At 26.5% G+C, this 22,052-nt stretch overlaps 1 protein-coding gene across 1 annotated transcript in view; it reads right to left on the bottom strand.

Moving 5' to 3' along the window:
- LOC148233561 (cholecystokinin receptor type A-like) overlaps window positions 1-22,052 on the bottom strand; it is a 75,635-nt gene extending 53,583 nt beyond the window's left edge. Inside the window, exons 1-4 of the mRNA XM_088189692.1 lie at window positions 21,735-22,052; window positions 9,949-10,063; window positions 4,536-4,736; window positions 4,137-4,319 (exon numbers count right to left, since the gene is read on the bottom strand). Coding sequence (XP_088045818.1) covers window positions 4,137-4,319; window positions 4,536-4,736; window positions 9,949-10,063; window positions 21,735-22,052 — 817 coding nt within the window. The remainder of the gene's footprint in view (window positions 1-4,136; window positions 4,320-4,535; window positions 4,737-9,948; window positions 10,064-21,734) is intronic.

The following is a 22,052-nucleotide window of genomic DNA, read 5'->3' as shown; positions in this document are numbered from 1 at the left end:
ATGTATGCTTTATAAACTTCGGAAAAGCTTTTGACAAGGTACAACATATCAAGTAGACGAAAACCTTGAAAAATATCGATCTAAGCTACGAAGACGTCCGTATAGTAGCAACTTTGATTGAAACTACAAAAGTTTAGGTTTTGCGAGAAATGCGACAAGTTTGCGCTTTGTCACCACTACTATGGAACATTTACTTTCAAACGTACAAAAGCAAAGAAAAAAACATTATTTAAAAATAATAAATTTGCTTTTAAAAAAAATTATGAATTTAACAATATTATTTCTATTTTTTCCAGAAGATTTACAATATGTAGAAATAATAAAAAAAATAGTTTAATGAACCAGTATTGTCTGTGAATATTGACTTTTTCTAAACCTTTAGTTTTTAATGTATTTCCACATGATCACAGAATTGTTATGCTATATTGTTCTATAAGATACTACAATATTTAAAATAAATATAAACTATTAAACTAATCAAAACTATAGTTATATATAAATGTTTCATTAGGTCAAGTTTGGTTTGGTTAATATGTATGAGTTTCTGTCAAATCTGTAAACAACATATTTTTGATAGTTTTGTAAAACTAATTTGGATAAGAAATATAACTTTACACGTTCACTGTAACACATTCATTACATTGAATTGTTCTTTTTATATTTGAGGTAGATTTTTAAGTCGTGAAAGCATGAAATTCTTTTTATGAATTCCAACAGCTTTACTATGAGTCATATATACTTGTTTTAGCCCGTTTTTTGTGTACTTTTGACCGATCAAGACTGGTGGTGCTTTATATACTTTACAAATATATAATACATATCTCTTAAAGTTTAATTTAGTGATTTATGATACGATGCATATCTAGTTTTATTTATGACAAATACCAGTAAAACACCATACAAGTGTATACATTACTTATTACTTTAGATAAAACACATATTTATTATTTAAGATGACATTCATAAATAACAAGAGGCTATAAGCAGACCAGACAAATTAAATTGTAGGAGCGACAAATAAGACAATATAATTGTTGGCCGAGGAATTGATTACATATTATTTAGCGACAAATGATATTTCTGAATTGAATATTACTGTAATTTCAGTTATTCTACATGATTAATCTATTTCTCAAATAAATATAAACTATGAAATTTATTACATCAACCAATCAAAGTAATTTAAGATTTTTTTATATTTTCTGAAGGAGCTGAACTTAAATATATATAATTTAATATTTGCATTATCAATACCTAACATAAATATGTAATGAAATAATATAATAGGAGCAACAAATATTCTAGGAATTTATATTTTATCTTACATACTATACATTTGATGAATTTTGCTTTCGATTTCCTTTAATGAAATAAATGCTTATTGTAGATAAACATATATGTTTTACAAATGATTCAAATCATATGAAGCAATGAAATGAAATCAAGCATTAAGTTATTTGCCAATAAATCAAATAAATATGTTTCCAGAGAAAAATATGTTTTTGACGAAAGTTTTTCAAGGGTTGATTTTACTTGTATTATTAAGACAATGATTTGTTATTATAAATAATAATTTATATTTAAAAAAAATCTAATTTGTATATTAAAAATAATTTGAATATAAAAACCAATTATATATATTTTTTAATGAGAACTTTACAAAAAATTAAAAATTGTGCAAACTAAGGTTTACACACTGATTAAAACCGACAAAACCTGACAAAAACCGACAAAAAAATATTCAGTATATCTATAAATCGGTTAACAACCAGATTTAAATTTTTACAAATAAAAAATCAGTGAAAACATATATTTTCTATATTGTTTTTTAGGCTATGTAATATAAACTACAATTTTGCTACAAATATGTAGCAAAATTTACTGTAATAAAACAACCTTTAAGTAATACATTTTTTTGGTATTTATAATTAGAAAACATTCCTTATAAAAACATTTAAAAACTGAGAGATTTCATAATTTAATTTTTGTAATATATAGTTAGCTCAAAAATTACTATTTTTTTTATATAATAGTGTTTCTTAAGGTTCTTTAAAAATAATATTTGTTGCGGTTTTTATAGTTTCTCCTAAAACATTGCCTTATTTATAGTTTCTCCAGTATAAGAATCCGTTTTAATACATGTTTTTTAATACATACTAAAAAAAGGGTTCAAAAGCTAGTTAATAGCAAAAAGGTTGACGTACTTGCCCTAACACTTTAGAAGCTATACGAATTTTAGAGGTTAAGATTAACACTTCAATTCGAGTTTTACTTTAGATTATGAATAAAAAGGTTATAAGTAAAATTGCTTTTTCAAGTTTACGTATTCATTTTAGTATTTATAAATTTATAAAAAAAATGACTAACCCAAATGTATTTTTTAAGCTTTTTCCTTTAAAAATCAGTAGCACATTGAAGTAGATTAAAACATAAACTTTCGATTCTAAATCGAATGCTATAATGCCTAAAAAAATATATATGATGAATATTTTAAATTGTGTAACTCTTATAATATAAAATGCATTACTATATAATGCTCATATCATAAAGTATGTAAAAAAACTTACAATTTAAATTTATATTTTTTTTCAATCAGTGTTGGTACGATATTTATCGCAAAGACTTGTGTAAAAGCCTTTAAAACTAGTTATATTATTTACTTACACTTTTTAAGATTGAAATTAGGAAAATGCGCGCGTTGATCGCATATTTTAGCGGATTAAAAGCGCTTACAAAAACTTTAGTGTCAAAGTAAATCAAATTAATCAGTGAAATTTACCCACAGGTAACCAGACTTGCATTACATCATTGCCAAGTCTACCTTTTTTTAAATCACATCCGTTAAAAAAAACAGTATCTAACGTGATAACCTCTAAAATTTGAATTTTATACGAATTCATTTTAGCGACCATCTGGCAAATAAGACGTGTTTTGGAACAAATTAAAATCGTATTTTTAAATGAATTAAAAAATGTGATAAGACCTTGTAAAAAAATATAAAAAGTCTATCGATTTTTGAATCACCACCAATATGCAAAGGATAGTCTAACAATATAAGTATCTATTTGCATTGCACTATCAAATTATTCAGATGATCAAGCCCTAGCCCTAAATCGGTATTGAAACTCGAATATAGCACATTAAACTTCAAGAATTTTTAGTAGAATTTGGCTTTTCTACTACTTTACAGTGCCAACCGTTTGTTATATAATACGTTTCTTGGAACAAATTCACCAGTGATTTTAAGAGAAATTAGAAAGCGTGATAAGAAATTAAAAAAATATATTAAGTATTGGTTTATCATACGTTTCTAAGTGCTTTAGGAAAACTCTCCCTTTTTTTCAATCATATAGACAGTTGTTGGCTAGGTTAGTTAGTTAACCTTAAAACGTCAGGGATTTTTAAGATTTCCGATCTTGAAAAACAAACGAGATATCGGCTAAGCTCGTACCAAGCAGAGCTACGCCGAGTAACGACCAAGATGACTCTTAAAAGGCGAGGAAGCAGTCGCTTTTCATTTCAGTCAGACCTGGTATAACTGAGAATTTACTAAAATTAAAGAGTCTTAACCAGATATAGAAAATCTGGTTAGGGAATATAAATTTTTGTAAAAAATAATGATATAAATAAAATATTAGGTACATTTATATATTTTAAATCTAAATTATTATTGCATGCTCTAATACTATTTAAATATTATTTGCAAGTATTAACATATTACTTTGAAAGCAGAAATGTGAATTTTGACAACTTAGTATTTAGTTAAGTTCATTTAATTCTTAAAAATATATTAGTGCTTTTGTAAGATTCTTTTGGCTTTTATTATTGCTTTCATAAAATAGTTATTTAACTAGTATTTAAATTTTTTTTTGTTGTATGAAAATTAGTATAAACTATTATATTTAAAATATAAATTAATATATTAATTTAAATACAAGAGATAAATCTGAATAAATATATATAAATGTAAATCGTATTCGTGTTATGTAATTTAAATATTAAATTCCTAAGAATATTTCATAATCACAGTGTAAATTTTTTGTTCGAGAAATGAGAAATGTCGATAAATGGGAGTGAACTTTATTTATTTAGTAACTTTGTATGGGGAGAGTTAAATAAATTTTTAGATGACTCACCTTGTCTCTGACAGGTTGAATTGTGTTTGATTTCCCTTTTTAGACCCTTCCACAATTTGCTGACGATAAGCGAGTACGCCAGACTCATGATCACCAACGGAATCAGTAAAAGCATTACGTCTAAAAATAAATTATAAGCTTGTTCCGAGCCAGTGCTTGGCCATTCTTCTCTACACTTGTGACCTGAAATAAAACATAAAAATTAAACCTCTTAGAAATAAAAAGAGCAAGTTACATAATATCTTTCAAAGTATCTTATAAAAACCTCTATTTAATAACGACTATCATACTACGTTTATTACCGTGCTTTTAAAAGCTTTTTTGTTCCATCCCTAAGACTACCGCTTTATCGTCATAAATTTTCGCAAATGTATCGAAATAAAAAATAAAGGTTCTCACCTCTTCCCCTCATGGCTTTCAGGGTCGATACGACCAAAATGGGGCTGTTCCAACCCAAGCTGGCTATCCACACGACTGCTATCATTTTGTAGGCGTGAAATTGTGTCTGCCATCTCCGAGACTTCAAAGGTCTGCATATTGCGAAATATCTTTCTAATGATATCGCAACTAATGTCCATACGCCTACAGATACTGAAACGGCTGAAAAAAAACAGACGTTAAATCAACGTGAAAAATATTTTTCTCGGAAGTTTTATGTTACTCGTTAAAAGTTATATTTAATCTGATTACTGCTTTATGATTTATTGCCTACAATTTTTTTTATGTATTTCATGATTGATAGTATTAAAAAGGTTGTCATATACTTTTAATATATATATATTAATTTACTGTTTTTATTATGTTTAAAATAGCAGAATAACTTAATTAAAGGTGTCAGATTCGATTCATCGTTCTTGCGTATCAATTTTTATTGTTCAATTAAGACTAATATATTTATATTTATATGCCTATACATCTTTATATATATTTTTTTACAACAAATACATACATATATTGAATTATTAAATTGGTAAAAATAGAAATACTAACAATTAAAAATAAATAAATAAAAATCTTTATATTTGCTATTAATTATATTAATTTACTACCTGTCGGTCCCTCGTTATTGTGAGGTACCACAGCTAAAGAGCGTACGAATACCGCATCCATACATTTTTGTGATTTAGTATTTTTTATGTAATAAAAATATTATATTTTTAAGAAAAAAATCTCTTAGATGTAATTTAAATGCACACTTTAACACACAAGCAAACACACCGTACACATTTATTGATCACATACATACGATGCTTGACATAAAAAACAAAAAATATCGAGCCAAAAATTGCTTCCGAAAAGCAAAACTTATAAAATACACCGACCGTTACAATGCTTATACAAACATTTCAATATTAAGTATTTATATTTGTGGTGAAGCTGATCTTATAACTTAATTAGTTGTGTTTATAATAAAAATATTTATATCTAAATGTAGTTTATTACACAAAATTTCTATACAAAAAAATAATATTAATTTGTGTATTTCCAAATACCAAAAAATGTTTTTAAATCAGTTCTGCTATAAATTTATTTATTTTGAAATATATTATGTTAATTTAAATTAAAGTGTTTAATATTTAATTTTTTAAGTTAAAAAATATATGTTTATTATATAAAAATATCTAATTTAGCTTTTGTATAAAATAGGTACAGATGTATTTTTATTTAAAAAAATTGTAATGAGAAAATTCAACGTGTATAAGACACGTGTCACATCTGGTTAACTTTGAACAATTTTAAAACAACCTAGGCGTCTAAGTAAGGTTTAAACTTGCTCGTTCTAAATTATGCTGAATTGGAAATGAGCCACTTTTACAGTTTAATGTCGTTTGTAATATTCACAAAGCTACGGTTAAAATATTTAAATTTTGATATAAATATTTTTAAAATTAAAGTATAGTTCTATTATTTTTTGACAAAGAGATGGTACATTGACTAGTCATTGTTTTTTTGTATTACATTTAATTGATTTAATCAAGTATTGAGTTCTAGAATTTTCCATCTACAGTTCTAGATTATCACTTTTTTAAACGTATGTTTTGGTTTATTTGTTTGTGCTTTAAGTGCTTTTATATATAGTATCGATGTCGATTCAATTAATGAAAGCAGAATAGAAAATATTTGTAATAAAAATTGAGCCATTGTGCTTTTTTCAGTCATAAATTTAAATAAGTTCAGGCAAAAATGCTTTAAAATAGAGTTTAAAGTTTATGTAATACCACAAAAAAATACATTAAAATAAGTGTCAAGGATTATGTTTTTCTGCATATAAATATTTTGCTCTATTGTTGGATTAAAAATTAATTAATTTGTACAAAATTATTAATATCACAATCTAAAAATGTTCCTAATATAAGTTGTTTATTCAAGCGCATATTATAAAATAATTAAATTGTAAATTAGTTATCTAACTAATTTTATATAAAAAAACGTGAATTTTATTATTGAAAAAATGTTAGAGTTTAATGGAATTATGTAATATAAAAATCACCAATATTTTTTTTCCTTTACAGAGTGGAATATAAATTAATTACGAAAACATGCGCAACTTGTTACGTATAATCAAAACGCGAATTCCTCACAACTTGAGCACGTACGGAATATTTTATTAAAACGACCCCGTGCCTAATTCCGCATTTAAACCACCCTTACAAATTGCCCCACGTCATTTTTACGCGCTTTACAGGAGCCGGCACGTAAATTGGGAATTTGTCAAAAACGCGAAGTACCTACTGCGTTGTGACAATTCACGTTTTTATTTCTCTACCCTACATTAAGGTTTGCGATGACCACACACATATAACATAAATAATGTAAATTTTCTGCGGTACGTATAAACTTGTCGCGTAAAACGAGCACTAGCGGAGTTCACGCGGGAATTGGCTCCCTGGGAGCTTTCCCATAAAGCTTTTTCGCACACGGTTCATTGTCGATAAAGATACCGGGCCGCAAATTTGCGCTGATAAAACTAAAGTATTCAATAAAATATACGTGGCGTGAAAGATGAAATATGATCCTAAATGTAGGCCGCGGGGTGAAAAAGTATATTTAGAATGAAAGTGGTATTTTTCCTGCCAATGCTTTGATAATAGAATTTTTTATTGATTAAAATTTTTAACTTTTTCTACGCGGCATTTAATTTCCGCTTTTGGTCTCGTAACGCGGGGATTATTTCATCGTCTTTGATATTAAGAGGAAAATATTTTTAAATGCTCATTACAATTTAAATATACATATATTTTTACTGTTTAAAAATAATAAAGGTATGATGATAAAGATCTGTATAATTAAAATAAAACTGTAAACCAAATCTTTTGATTGTGTTATAAATAATATGACACGAATCAAAGTTTCGGTGTATGCAATAGCGCCATACACACATGTGAATATAGACTCACACACGTACACGGACCCACTTGCACGACTGAAATGCGTAGCGGTGTCACAAACCAATATAACGTATTATTATTATTTTAATATTATGTGTTCATTATTTGTATAAATACAATTGGTGAAAGTTGTTGAATTTGCAACTGATTTTATGATTAAGAAAAATTATAAAATTATGAATTAGAATCGATTAAATAATGTAATTTTTTGTGCGAAAGTATTATAAATACCGACAAACACATTACACAGTACTGACACTTCCTAGGAAGTTCATAAGAAGCAGTGCTAGGCTTGTTTAGTATTTGTATTAGTGGCATGTAATTATGGAGTTTTAACTGTTTTTTAAAAACGGGTAACTTTTGCATTAGCAATATAAAAAATAATTGTTGAATATTTTAATCTCTATTTTATTTATTTTAGTTCATTTTAATAAATATAAATGCGAGACAATAAAACGCTTATTCAAAAAAAAAAATGATTTTACGCCTTCAAAAATTAATTGTGAATATAATATTTGTCAGCCGTATCTACTTTGATCGAAATTCGCAGAATTCGTTTGTTGAACGAAACAAAATATTAAAAGGCCCATATTTTATTATCGTTTAGCACTTATCTACAAAACAGATGTGCGTTGCAAATTTCTGTGAAAGTTATGTTACGTTACAGTATTTGTTATTTCAAGATACAAACATTTTTATTTTAATCAGTTCAATAATTCGACCGCGTATAGTTATTTAATTTATTTGTAAATCCGCATAGGAGCATATATTTATCTTTAACTAATTCGTTCCAAAAATGATCTCTTGTATATAATATATACAGTCATAATAATGGCGCATCCCTTAAGTTGTCGTTTTACTCTATACAAGTGCAAAGTTTGACCGAAATATTTTAGCAGATAGTTTAAACCGTAATTCTAAGAACTATACAAGTCGATTTTAATTGCTCACTTGAGTTTTAAAAAATATTGCAGGTTAAATTGTCCAGTTGCGTAATTTCGGCTTTATATGTCGTTATGATTTTTTTTATTTAATAATTTATTTTAAATAATATATAAAAATTAAAAAATGCCAAAAAACGCGAATTAAGTGAAGCTAAAAGAGCAAATATAATTTTATGGCATATCATTGACTGAATATATCGGAAATTAGTAAACGCATTAATTATTCACGACACGCTGTCAAAAACGCTTTGAAGCAGTTTAATAAATGTATTTCTTGAAAATCAAAGCAAAGAACTAAAAGAAAATAAAAGACAACTGCCCAGGAAGATCGAATGTTGATTCATGACTTCCTTATAAATCGACGAAAAATGTCTTCAAAGCTATCTGCTGAAGTCTCTGCAAGCAAAGGGCCATCTATTTTTTTGCGGACGGTGAGAAAAAAGCTCAACTATATGGAACTCAGAAGTGGCTTTCAGAAATAAATAAAACTCAAGGGTTAAAGTTGACCCGAAAACACCGAGATTGGACATCTGAAGATAAGGCGTGTCATTTGGTACTATTATATAACTTTAGGATAATCCTAAACTAAAATTGCGTAATATAAAAAAAATATTAAAAAACATAATTAATGCAAAAAATTTTAGAGCAATAATTATATATATTAATCATATTTTAAAAGAAAAGTTTTTTAAACGACTAAAATATGCTTTTTCCTAAATTTATATTTTTCATTGTTCTACTTAAAATTATAACATTAACAATCATAATAAAATATTCTACCAATTAGTCAACCTGATTGTTAAAGCTAGTAAGGACAACTATCGAATAAAGATCGGATCGAGAAATTTACAGTATGGCACTTTCCGATACTAAAAGGCAAATGGTTGTCGGATGTCCATCTCTAAATTTAAATCAATCTGTAGAAAAAAACAATAGATCGAATGCATTTGAACCATTTTTAATTAAATTACAATAAAATTTAAATTTGTAACTGCCGTATTTATGTCGTTAATAAATAACGTGAACTGCAAAGGACCCATATTGGACCCTTGAGAAACTTCCGAAGGGGTGAAATACTATTTCGGCAATCAGGCGCCATAGGTTACAAACTGTCTACGATCGCTCATACAACTCGAGCATAACCGAGTTAAATCATCCGAGCAACCGAGGTCTGACAATTTTTTAATAATAACCCATGACAAATATGTCACGAATAATTTTTCTAGACCCATAACAAAAAATAAAAGATTATATGTGTATTATTTAAAAGATAAATTGAATAACAACACACATGAAAACTGTTATATTTATATAACAAGTAATTATAATTTATCATGTTTGGAATATATTTTTATAAATCACTGTCATGATAAAATACGATTATTACCCACTTCTGTGATATTTACAACGCACATACAAATCATAGATTCTCGGTAACCTAACATGCGATAAAAATATATCTTTTTACTGTTATTATACCTTGAATGTAAGGGATCAGCTTGCACATCACAGCTCCAAAAATAAAATTCCTCAAAACCTGACCAACAAGCGTGAACGGCACACAGAAAACGCCAAGTAGTAGATCTGAGATTGCCTGGAAATAAAAAGAAAAAGCATAAGTTATTTACGTTCTTAAAATACAATTTATATTGAATTATTTATAATCTTTTCATGGAATCATTTAATATTTAGAATGTATTATTCCGTTGATATAATGCGAATACCAACCGTGGAAAAATATACTTGTATTACATATATATACATATATAGTAAATAAACAATATCTTGTATATGCAAAATGAGTTTGTACATATTTAGTGACTGGATGTTATATTTATATACAAGCAGTAAACAACTTAAACATAAAAAATAAAGAAAATAGTTTACTAAAGTAATTCTATATATAATAATATACTTTTATTATTATAAATATGCTTATCATAACTGGACAGGTAAATGTAATACGACATAATGGTAAAAATACAAACAGTATTTATATTATTAAATAATATTTTCTTTAAAAACATGGTGTACACCTAATAAAGAAAAGCACAATTTCCCTACATTTTTACATTTTCTCATAGCTATCGATTGCAACAATACAGGAAGTTTTAATACTGGTGTTACCGAGAGAAAAACAGTATATATTGGTATTATTAGTATTATATAATTTAAATTAATTGGCTGAAAAATTCTAAGAGAATACCGCTCGCATGATTCACTTTTATTGATTAGTAAAATCAAAATATTCGAATACCTTGACAACTATTGTTTCGATATATATAGTATATACATAATATTTTATTTAAAGCACTAATTAATTATAAAAAAATATGTACAAAATTTCGGACCTCAAATCTTTCTTCTTTTGAAACATATTCTCTGACAAAATATCGTCTTTGATCGACCGCTTCTGGATGCTTTCAATATATTTATTCCAGAGACCAGAGCACCACTTGGTAATTTATTATAATAAAATATATTACTTATTATGTTTTGTCAGTTACAATTATCGGAAAAAACAAAAGAGTGTGTAGAAAATTGTAAATACGTTTGTTCAAAATGTGACATATATTTAAATTTCTTTTTTTTATTATAATTGACGATTGTAATATTTTTGTAATTAAGATGTGATTTATTTATATTATAATAAATTAATTATTGCACATTTATTATTAATTTTAGAATATCGCAATAATATTTATTTTTCACGAATAGTTATTCATTTTACTTATGTCGAAAGTAACATTGATTAAATTTGCGATATAAATGATTTTGTAAATATTATACAATAGAATATAAAATATGTGAAATACTTTTTGAAAAAATCATTGGTTTGCATTTTTAAATAAATTATGTTATTTATATGTATTTTAAAGAATTGCAAGTTTTTTTGTATAATTTAAATTATGTGAGTTAAAAAAAACAATAATATTTAGTTGTTGCAAAAATAAATAATACATTTGGCATATTTATTTCATAAAAAGTTTTATGATAAAAACACCCGTCAACACATTTTTTTAATAACTTATATCGTCTATTCACTATTGCGTTAATACATTCAGTTAGAGAGCTATCCATTTCATTATTATTCATAATTGAGAAAAATATGGTCAATATACTTATCATTACTCCGATTGATTGATAAATATAAAAAATACAGTAATGATTTTAATTTATATAAATTTGTTTAAAATAGAAACAGGAGTTATGATAAGTATATCGAATGTATATCCAAACCTGCCATGTCTTTTTTAACAATGAATAATGATGAAATGGATAGCTTTCGAACTGACTGTGTTAACGTAAATAAGGTATTTAGCAATAGAAAAAATTACCATTCCAAAATTTTACAATTAAATTTTTTTTAAAGAAACTCACATAGATTTTCAAATACATTTTTTTATATATATAATTATTGAGACTTACTTATTTTTTATATTTAACACCAATGTATAGTGAAACATATACTGTGGACTATTTTGATAAAAAAATTTGCAAATAGTAGAAAGAATTTCGTGCATGGAATACCTGCTTTTGTTTTTACTTCGCCAGCCATCCCTATCATAAAAAGGCGCGGCCATTTCTCTGTTACATAACAAAATTACTGGAAACGAATACCAATATTACCGGTATTGCAATCCTTACTTATAGCTGTTGCTGAAAAAATCTTTGTGTTTGCCAAGCTAGATGGCTTATGACAAGAGAAGCGTTCTCAAGCGCTAACTTATTAAGAATAAAGGACACGATCGTGACTCTCTAGGGCACTTATTAGGTAAGTTAAGCAATGTGTTTAATTTCAGCCACTTATATAATTTGAAAGTCATTCATTCGATAAATTCGAAAAAATAAAAAATAAACTAACCCTGTTTTAAAAGTAAAGCCATTAATAAAAATTAATTTCATGCCAAAGCTATTGTGTTAATAATAAAAAATATTCTATGTACAACATTATAGCATATTTGTCCCGAGACGTTAATCACCAAAAGATATAACAAAAACATACTCTTTGTTCGGTAAGGAGGCTAGCTAGAGAATAGATTATACTATGCGCAAAATACTATTGTTCTTCTACCCTTTGGTTAACGTTTGCCTGGGTTACCATCTAAAAAGTTTCTCTTTCAATGGATGAATTTATTTTGTGGGTGGGTCCAAAGAGCAATACAATTAGATCGTAAATATCTTCACTTTGAAAAGGACATAACAGCTTTGCGCCAATGCACACTATACAGACAATTTCGACCTTGACTATGTCACCGTCTTTTAATTGCTGACCATGAAACGACTTGATCGAAAATCGTATTGTTTGTACACTAAAGCCTTTTGATAATAACGTCACATCTCGTCTTTTAATTTATTTCATTTAGTAGCTTTTTACTTACTTCTGAATTATTGGTTTTGAGAGCATCAAATATTTTTTTCAGTATAGTTTATATTGTTTAATTAGGGCCTTCACTACTTTTTTAATAGTTTACAGAGCATTTACTTAATCTAATGTTATCGATTTGTCTACTTCTGAATTTCACATGTGATTTATTTCAGGCAATGAATTTACTACAGCATTTTTGATTATTATAAATTATTATAGCATAATTTTTACAGTATTCCATCGTGTCTTTCAATTTAATAATAAGTTCAATTTTACTTTTTTTGTTGCTTTCACATTATGTTTTTGTAAAGCTAAATGACATACTGGTGAGTTTTTATAGTATTTAACTATTTCAAGAATTTTCTTATTGATTTTCATTTTGAAACTTAATTTATTTACATTTTCGTTATTTATAGAATAATTGTCTTTATTTTCATTATCATCTTCCGATTCAAAAGACTCAGAATCGCAATCATTACAATTATTTTTGGAACAAAGCATATTCAATACTGCTAAATAAATTCCATGGTAATATCTTAATTGTTGGTATACAGAATAAATTTATCTAAACTTAACCAGAACATCGCTCCATTGTTTGTTATGGTAACAATATCGTTTTTCATGCGTATTACTAAATATTCAAGTGTATAATTAACTAATTCGAAAACCGTTTCAGCATAACATGCGAATAACGATATTTTGGACAATGATATAATTTAGAATGCGATAAGTTAAAATTTTAAAATATTTTTAAGATTCTCACAAATAATTTCTAAAATAGAATCAAAATTACTTAGAATCATATTTTCGTTACTCAACCTAGCATAAATTTAACTTAAAAAATAATTTCTATGGCTCATTGCCAATCTAATCAATAACTTGTATTTATACGAAAGCACGTTTTGCTGAGTAATAATAGTGTACATTGGAATGCGGTTAGTTGTAAATGCTTTGGATGCACATGCGATTAGGGCAATGATCCGGACTGATAAATCCAAAAGCAAAGTGTGTTTATTTGCGGAATTCAATTGATTTCGAGTGATTCACGTTTTCGTTTAACGTGATCAAAAATTCTAATTCGCATGATAATAAATAAGTTATATAGTCACTCGATATGAGAGGAATTGCACTAAAAGATAAATGCATAATATAATATTTTTATAAAATAGATCGTTCTATGTTGAATGGTAAAATATATCTGGGAACAAAAAGCGGATCAAGTCGGTACGAAAGCCAATGATATGTAAATAAATGAATACTTCCTTTGAAATTGTGTATCATTTTTGTTATGTATTAAATTATTTCCATACAAAGTTGCTTCGAATATATGTTTAAATAAAATATATAGATTTTCGTTTGAGCAATATATTTTTCCTTATACATATATCGTATATGTACGTCTCTTTGAAAGCAAAAGTCATTTGATATATATTCGGTATATTAGTTGTGGCTTTATTGTTTTTTGTTGTGTTCTACGAATCCCACAAAAGAGAATCCTAAATTATATTTTAAAATCGTAGCTAAGCAACAGTATTGAAAAATTCCACAGATTATAAATTTATTATATTATTAATAATTAAATATAAGAAGATTTTTTACGTTGAACATGTTCGTTTATTGAAAAAAATTCGGTTGGTTAATATTAACGAAGTAAATTATAGGTACAGGTTTTTATTAATAATCTAAATATTTTATTTATTAAACATTGAATTGTTTTCCAACAAAAATTCGGATATAAAAATAAAATATAAATACGTAAAAAATATCAAGTTTTCCCTAGACGCCGATTTAGTTGCGAAAGATTTTTTGAGGATGTAAAATATCTGTGCCATAATAAAATGCTTATCATTTATCATTTTTTTATTGTTGATCATACGCTTTTTTCATGCGTATATTTTCTAGTTATAGTTAGAATAATGAAATGTATACTTGGAAGACATAAAAGAGTGTTGTACGTAAAATACCCTTTGATCTCGAAATGCGATCAGGTAAAACATAATATTTGTAATGAAAAACGCTCTCAAGTTTTTCAAGTATTATATATATTTATTATATTATATATCGAAACATCAACGAATTAAATAATAAAGCAACATATTTTACTAACTGTCCGTTTTTCACTGTCGTGAGGTACCATAGCTAGTAGGCGTGACTATGTGGGTATTTTTATTTTTTTTTTATAATAAACATTTTTAATATTTCCATATCACAAATTTAAGTTTGTTTCATATAAATTTACACTACGCAGTAAGTTTGATCTATATAATGTAATAAAACATAAGATTTCTACACGGTATATTTTTATTGATTTTTATCATTAATGTTTTTTATTAATTTCTAACCATATTGTAACTGCAACAGTTTTAATGTTTTTCCCTAATTTATTTAATTTTTTTATTACAATAAATCATTTGACTCAAATAGGCGCAAATTATAAGTAGACAGACGAGCTCTCCGAAAAAAATACAACTGTATGTTGTTCTGACGACTGGTTAGTGACCTTTATTTATTTCAATCGCTCCATATTTATATTAAATATATAATAATATTAATGGTAAAAACTTATTTATGAGCAGCACGTGTAAAATAATTATTAATTTGTAACATGTGTCTATAAATATTGATTCGTTTTGTCTATGCGAATTTATTTTTAATAAAATAATGTGCTTTTATATGATAATACTTTTGTAAACTCTAAAAATAGGGATAAATAAGAAACTATCGTATAACAATTATTTACATGATAACGAAATGTCATGTAAATATATATTTATATATAAAAAATGTAATTTTATATTTTTTTTAATAATAATTGGTTAACCATATTATTGATATACAAAAAAATGTGCTGAAATTTGCAGCTGATATTTATGCAAAAGTTACGCGAAAGATAATTATGACGTTTTATTTACAAGATAATTAAAATTAGTCTGTTTATGTTTCAAATCATAGCATTGCTTAAATTAATCTAAACTACGTTTTAGATACATCAAAGAGTGTAATATTTGTAAACGATGTAAAGACAACTATGGTAATAGGCTTAAAGAAATCATATGAAATACTATTCTTATAGTAAATTTCATTTAACTATTTTTTATTACAGTGCAAGGTTCACCAATCTCCTCTGGCAATCAGAAAATTTTATTAAAATAGATTGCGAGGAAACGAGTTAAAAGCGCCATAAAATAATCCATCAGCTTATGATAAAGCGACGAATTCCGAGACTTTTGGTATGCATACCATAGTACAATGGCGGAATTAACTAAAAGCATTTTAACGACCGTTCGAAACCTTCTGCGAGCGTTTTTGTAAATATTGTATTGACACCACATTGAAGATGCATGTAGAAATAAAAATTCTATAACATTAGCAATATCTACAAATAAAACGACAATTTGCCAAGCTGGCGTAATGCAAGACAAGAATAATAAATAAATGGTGAGCAAGATTTATTTCATATCATAAAAGCAGATACAAAGTGCTTTAAACTACAATTCTATTTAAAATTCGCTTTCGCTAGCCCATCATTCAGAAAATTCGCGTAAACTTCCAATTTGGAATCATCCGAACTCGAAGCCATGTGGAGCAATAAGCATCGATAAAGCAACCGCTTCCCTTATCACGTCAACCCTGGTTTAACTACGAAGTTTGGAATCTAAAGCTCAATTCGATCTTTAGAGATGACTGTATCATATAGTTATAAATAAATTAAGACTGATTCGCAACCTTTATTCAGAACTAAATAACGCTGTCTTGTAAAAAAATAAAATAATAATAATATATATTATTATTGTATTGTAAAATATTTTTTACAATACAATAATTATTGTTTGTTTATTTTTAATAAGGTAAAGAATATTGTTTTCGTTTTTCACACATTGCGAGCTTTTGATAAGCAAAATATTTTATTTTCATTTACAATATTTTCTCTAAATACATAAAAAAATAAATAAATAATAATTGATTTAAAATATATGTTAACGTATAAATTGATTATTCCATTTTTTATTTATTAACACAAACAGTTTATTAATAAAACATTCTAAATTATAAAAATAATATTTCATATTTCTTTCAAATAAATTTACATATATAGTAAATCAACCTAATAAGATCGACTAACGAACTATAAATATTGATAAAACAGCTAAAAATAATGCACAAAAAAATAATGAACACAAATTTACTAATTTGTATCCTGTGAAGCAATTGCTAAAGAAAATCAATGCGACAGTGCCATTTTATATTATTCGTTTTTGTATATAAAGATAAATTTGCATTTTAAATTCAAGCGACGTTTTACATTGCATCAGTACAACAAGGAAAAGCGATAAAAGCATTTATTCTTTTAAAATTTGATTGGCAACTAGACCGACAAAATAAACTCCATTTTATTATGCTAAATATTAAATGTACAAAGCCTTTGTTAGACAACAACTAATGGTATAATAAATATTATCAATTTAACAAAAACCACTTAGTACTCCATTAATGTTAGTAACTATGTTAAATATTAGTCAAAGAGAACCTCTAATTAAATTAAAATCTATCAAACGTGAAGTATAAATTATTCCTGGAAACAAATTAAAAGGAAATTTTAACAATTTAATATGTTTTATACCACAAACACGCGTTTGGCGTATCATTACGTGTGAACGTTCAAATCAATAAAATTAATCCAGTGTTGTAAAACCGACAATTTAAGCGATAAACCCCAAAATCCGCGTCGCTGAATGCGCCTGGCAGCAATTAGTACCCACAATGGAACCGGTTGACCACACCTGTCCCATTTATCGTAACGGCCATCTTTCGTGGGAATCTAAATTACAAATCCGAAGCTGTGTGGTGGTTTGCTTGCGTTAAATATAATAAGTGGGTCACAGGATCGAATTCACATAAATTTATTCCAGTCAGGAAAAATCGAATTGAAAATTGAAATATTTTTAAGCAAGTTTATAAATAAAATGGAGTATATAAATTATTATTATTTGATTTGATAATACATTAAGAGAATCTACTTTTTAATAGATGCTTAATTAGTTTTATTTTATTGCAGTGTATTGGTAAGATAGGAACAGCTTTTACAACTTGATAGAAACTTATAAACTTTGATAGTTTATTGAAAAAAAAATATTTACTAGTTGAACTTTTTTATAGTTTCAGTATTTATTAAAATTGATTTTTTATTGTCATATCTGTTATTGCATTTTGGCAAAGTTTCTTAATGTAATATTAATTCCATTTAATTACAATAAATAGTCAAGAGTCGAACTTCAAAATGATTTTTTATTACTTATCTATATCCAAATATCCATTTGTCGCAGTTTTGTTGTTACGTAAAAATAATTTCAACTTCAATGAACGCTTCTTGATTAGACACATATCAATTAAATTGAAAAACATTTATATGAGTTAAATTAATAAAATATTTAAGTAACATTTTGAATTGTCAACAAAAATAAAATATCGTTTTCTTTACAAATGTAAAGTTAAGATACAAGCCGGTTTTTTATCGAAAAAAGAATATGAGAACCAATTTTCTTACAAACTTGAAATGCCAAAGCTTTCGATTGTGTCTACTAGCAGCGCATGTTAGAGATTGTTTTCTTAAGTATTTTAAAGTTAAGCTACACTTTGAAGTTTGACTACAATTTTATTTAGAAAATTTCATTGAGTAAAAATTGAATTTATTTATTGATTTAATTGAATATATATATATAAAAATATATCAACATTAAAAATGACAATTTAAAATATAAAAAACTTTACTTTTTTTTTTAACAAATTTGTTTGTATTGTATAAATACATATAATTAACTAATGGCTGAGCAAATAAATCTCAATACAAAACTCTATTGGTTTTTTAATTACATTTTAAATATTTTCGAGGAATTGATATATTACGTGTTTAATTAAATCGCTATTGATTTATAAACAAATTATAACTTTATTCGGTTTGTCTAAAATATATCAATCTATAGTATTTTATTTATGTAATACTTATTTATAATTAATCTACCTTTTGATTAAATATACATTTTCAATTATGCGTAATTTTATTAAGTTTATATTTATTATTTATGCTTTCACACTAATTATTTTCTCTAAACCTTTGTGAATTAAAGTATTATTTATTTGAATAACATACAAAATAATGTTATTTTATATAAATAAAATATAACATTGCTTCAAGCATTAATAGTTAAAAGCTGTTCCTGTTAAAATATTCACGGTACCTTTCCTTTTTTTACGGAACGGTTTAACGGCTTTTTCTCAAATAATCCATGCTATATGTCATAACGTTTTATGTAAAATTCCATTCGGTTGCCAAGGTTAACTGAAAAAGTTAAGTAATATTGACACACTTTAATCTAACGACTCGGGAATTTGTCATTTTAAATGTGTTTATGAGAAAGCATAATTTTGAAAGTTGTATTGCCATAAAACAAATAATATTGATACTTAACAGTTTTTTAATGCCGTACTGTAAATCTAAACATATAAAATAAGTGCTATAAATGGTAATGGAAAATTTAACTTTGGTACAAATGATAATTATATAATATAAAACCTTTGTCACGAACTATTATATTTATGTAATCTAGAAAAGGCATGTTGTGAATTACATAAAGTCTGAACCGTGCCTTTTCCTGTTATAATTCACTTTGAAAGTATGTGTCCTTACTTTATAGTAATTTTCTATGTAGTTCTATTTGACCTCAATGTTGGTATTAGATACGTGAAAAAGGAACGAAATTCAATTAGGTTTGTAATTTAATATAAAAATAGTAGCAAATCAGGATAATAACTTATTTAATCTAGTAAATGTAAGAGCATTTTATCATGTTTTTTTAAATGTATGAGTCATATTGTTTTTTAACATATAATAATAACTATATTTTGGTACAATAAAAACCTAATTAATTACATATTAAATATGCTGTGTACTATTATGTCTATTGATTTTTATGATTTGCATTAGGTATTCTTAAAATTATGAATGTATAAAATCTTCATACCTGCTATTAAAATTAATATAATTAAAACAACCCTATATTATTAATAAAAATATTACAATAATAGATATTGTATTTTACAAAAGATAGACAAGGTTGTATAATAAAATTATATGAAAGTTATTAAAAATCTGTGGATTACCTTTAGATATAAACTTTATTTGTGAATGCTAAAATTTTTGTATTATTATTAACAAGCAATATTATAATGATTGAATAAATAAATTATACATAGTATACTCACTAAAATCTTTGTGATATGTCAAAGATTATACTTTGAGATTTTCAATAGAGACACAATATGTTAATAAAATTATTTGGATTTTTTTTCACAGAATTATTATGTATATAAAAGCATATGTTATGACAAATCCAATAATAAATATTAAAATTTTATTATTATATATATTCTATCATATTTAATTTACTTATAAAAAGTTTGATATTGAAATATATCTATTTCGATATTATTAATAATTTATCTATTTATATCATAGTTGCAATTAATTAATTTGTCTAGTGTCACTAATAGATATTTTTATTAATCAACAAGATGATTGAACTCGGGAGGTCTAGCGTATTTAATGGAGACCTTATAATGAGTAATATAAATAATTAAAAAAATACTTATTACTGTGATATATTAAACTCTTAACTACTATACAGATTTATTTAATTTAATGTGATTATAAATTAGAGTAAAAATTAAACTTATTTAATAATATACGAAACACGTATATTATTATATATCTGATAGAGGCTACTATGAAATAAATAATATTAACTGCGTCCTACAAAGCTTGACTCGCTCACGCATTTGAGCCACGCACATTATAAAAATTAGAAAAAAGCCTATCAATGCCATGAAAAAGGCGCAATTGCGTAAGAATGACAAAAGATCGCTTAAAGCGATTGTTATTATAAGGATCATATAATGGAACCTTTCTAAGAAAATCATCCATAAATTGGAAGACTTTGCCGACTCATTGGTATCGAGGATCAAACGACTGACTTGATAAAATCGATTATCAATTCAACAAGTTTTGTATTATTTAATGGACACTTCATTTTCATGCTTTCAAACAGTGAAATCCGTAATATGGAGATTACACAACGACATCGTCGTTAATTATGAGTGACAAGGCATCATCTATAGCAAAAAGATGTAAATGAACAGCAAAAAGAGACACAAGAAGGCTGTACTTATTCTAGATCTGCGTTAGCACATCTTCAATATGTATTAAAAAATAAAAAATAAATGTAATTAAAAACTTTGATTATTAAATTGACTTAAATATTAGCGTTAAAATGCAAAAAAAATATCTGATACGTCGTCTCGTAAACCAAAATAGCTGACCTTATGTCGAATAGATAAATCGTTTATTATTAAAAACTTTGACGTATAATCGCGGAGCACCAGAAAAAATATGGCTAATACCAATTTAGAAAAATAAGATGTTAGCCATCAGTTTTTCGACGTCCTATATGTTGACACAAATTGCATAAAAGTTTTAATTTTATAAAAAAATATATGTATAATAAATCAATACTTGATCGTCGCATTTTTTTATTCACGCCTTGAATATAAATATAGTCAATCTGTTTTACGCAGAGATTTAAAGCTGGAGAGTTACTTTTCAGCCTACATTTCACACCGCTAAAGATCCATTAATCCTGAACCCAACTTTCGCACAAACAGCTTTGTTTTGCCTGTACATTACATATATAATACTACAGCAAAAAACATCACCGTGAAGTAACTCAAACAAACTTAATATTTTGACCTTTAAAAAGTTTTACGCAGAGCCTGCTGTTAAAATATTTGCGCTATAAAATGAACGGTCTTTTCGCAGGAAACGACATTTAAATAGTCAACTCACCAGATTGAGCAGATAGACGTTCGTCACCGTCCTCATCCTCTTGTTCTGCGCCAGCGTTATCACCACCAGGAAGTTGCCGATCACTGCCAGTAGAAATATCACCACATAAAGGGGTATTATCAGCTGAGACTCAAACACGCCTACGGGTCTCTGCGTAGGTGTCGTCCTGTTTAGAGAGATATTGTATATTCTGTCCGTGAAGTTTGTTAATTGGCCGTCTATAGTCAGGTTTTTCAGGTCGAACGTATATAGGGGGTCGAACGTCGATCCGACCGAAGCAGGGTCGAACTGGGGCAAGGTTGAGCTTATATACTCCAT

The sequence above is a fragment of the Plectrocnemia conspersa genome, unplaced genomic scaffold (assembly GCF_051122295.1).
Source record: "Plectrocnemia conspersa isolate PC_06_02 unplaced genomic scaffold, ASM5112229v1 ptg000008l, whole genome shotgun sequence".
In the NCBI taxonomy this organism is placed as follows: domain Eukaryota; kingdom Metazoa; phylum Arthropoda; class Insecta; order Trichoptera; family Polycentropodidae; genus Plectrocnemia; species Plectrocnemia conspersa.
This window is presented reverse-complemented; position numbering and strand designations above follow the sequence as displayed.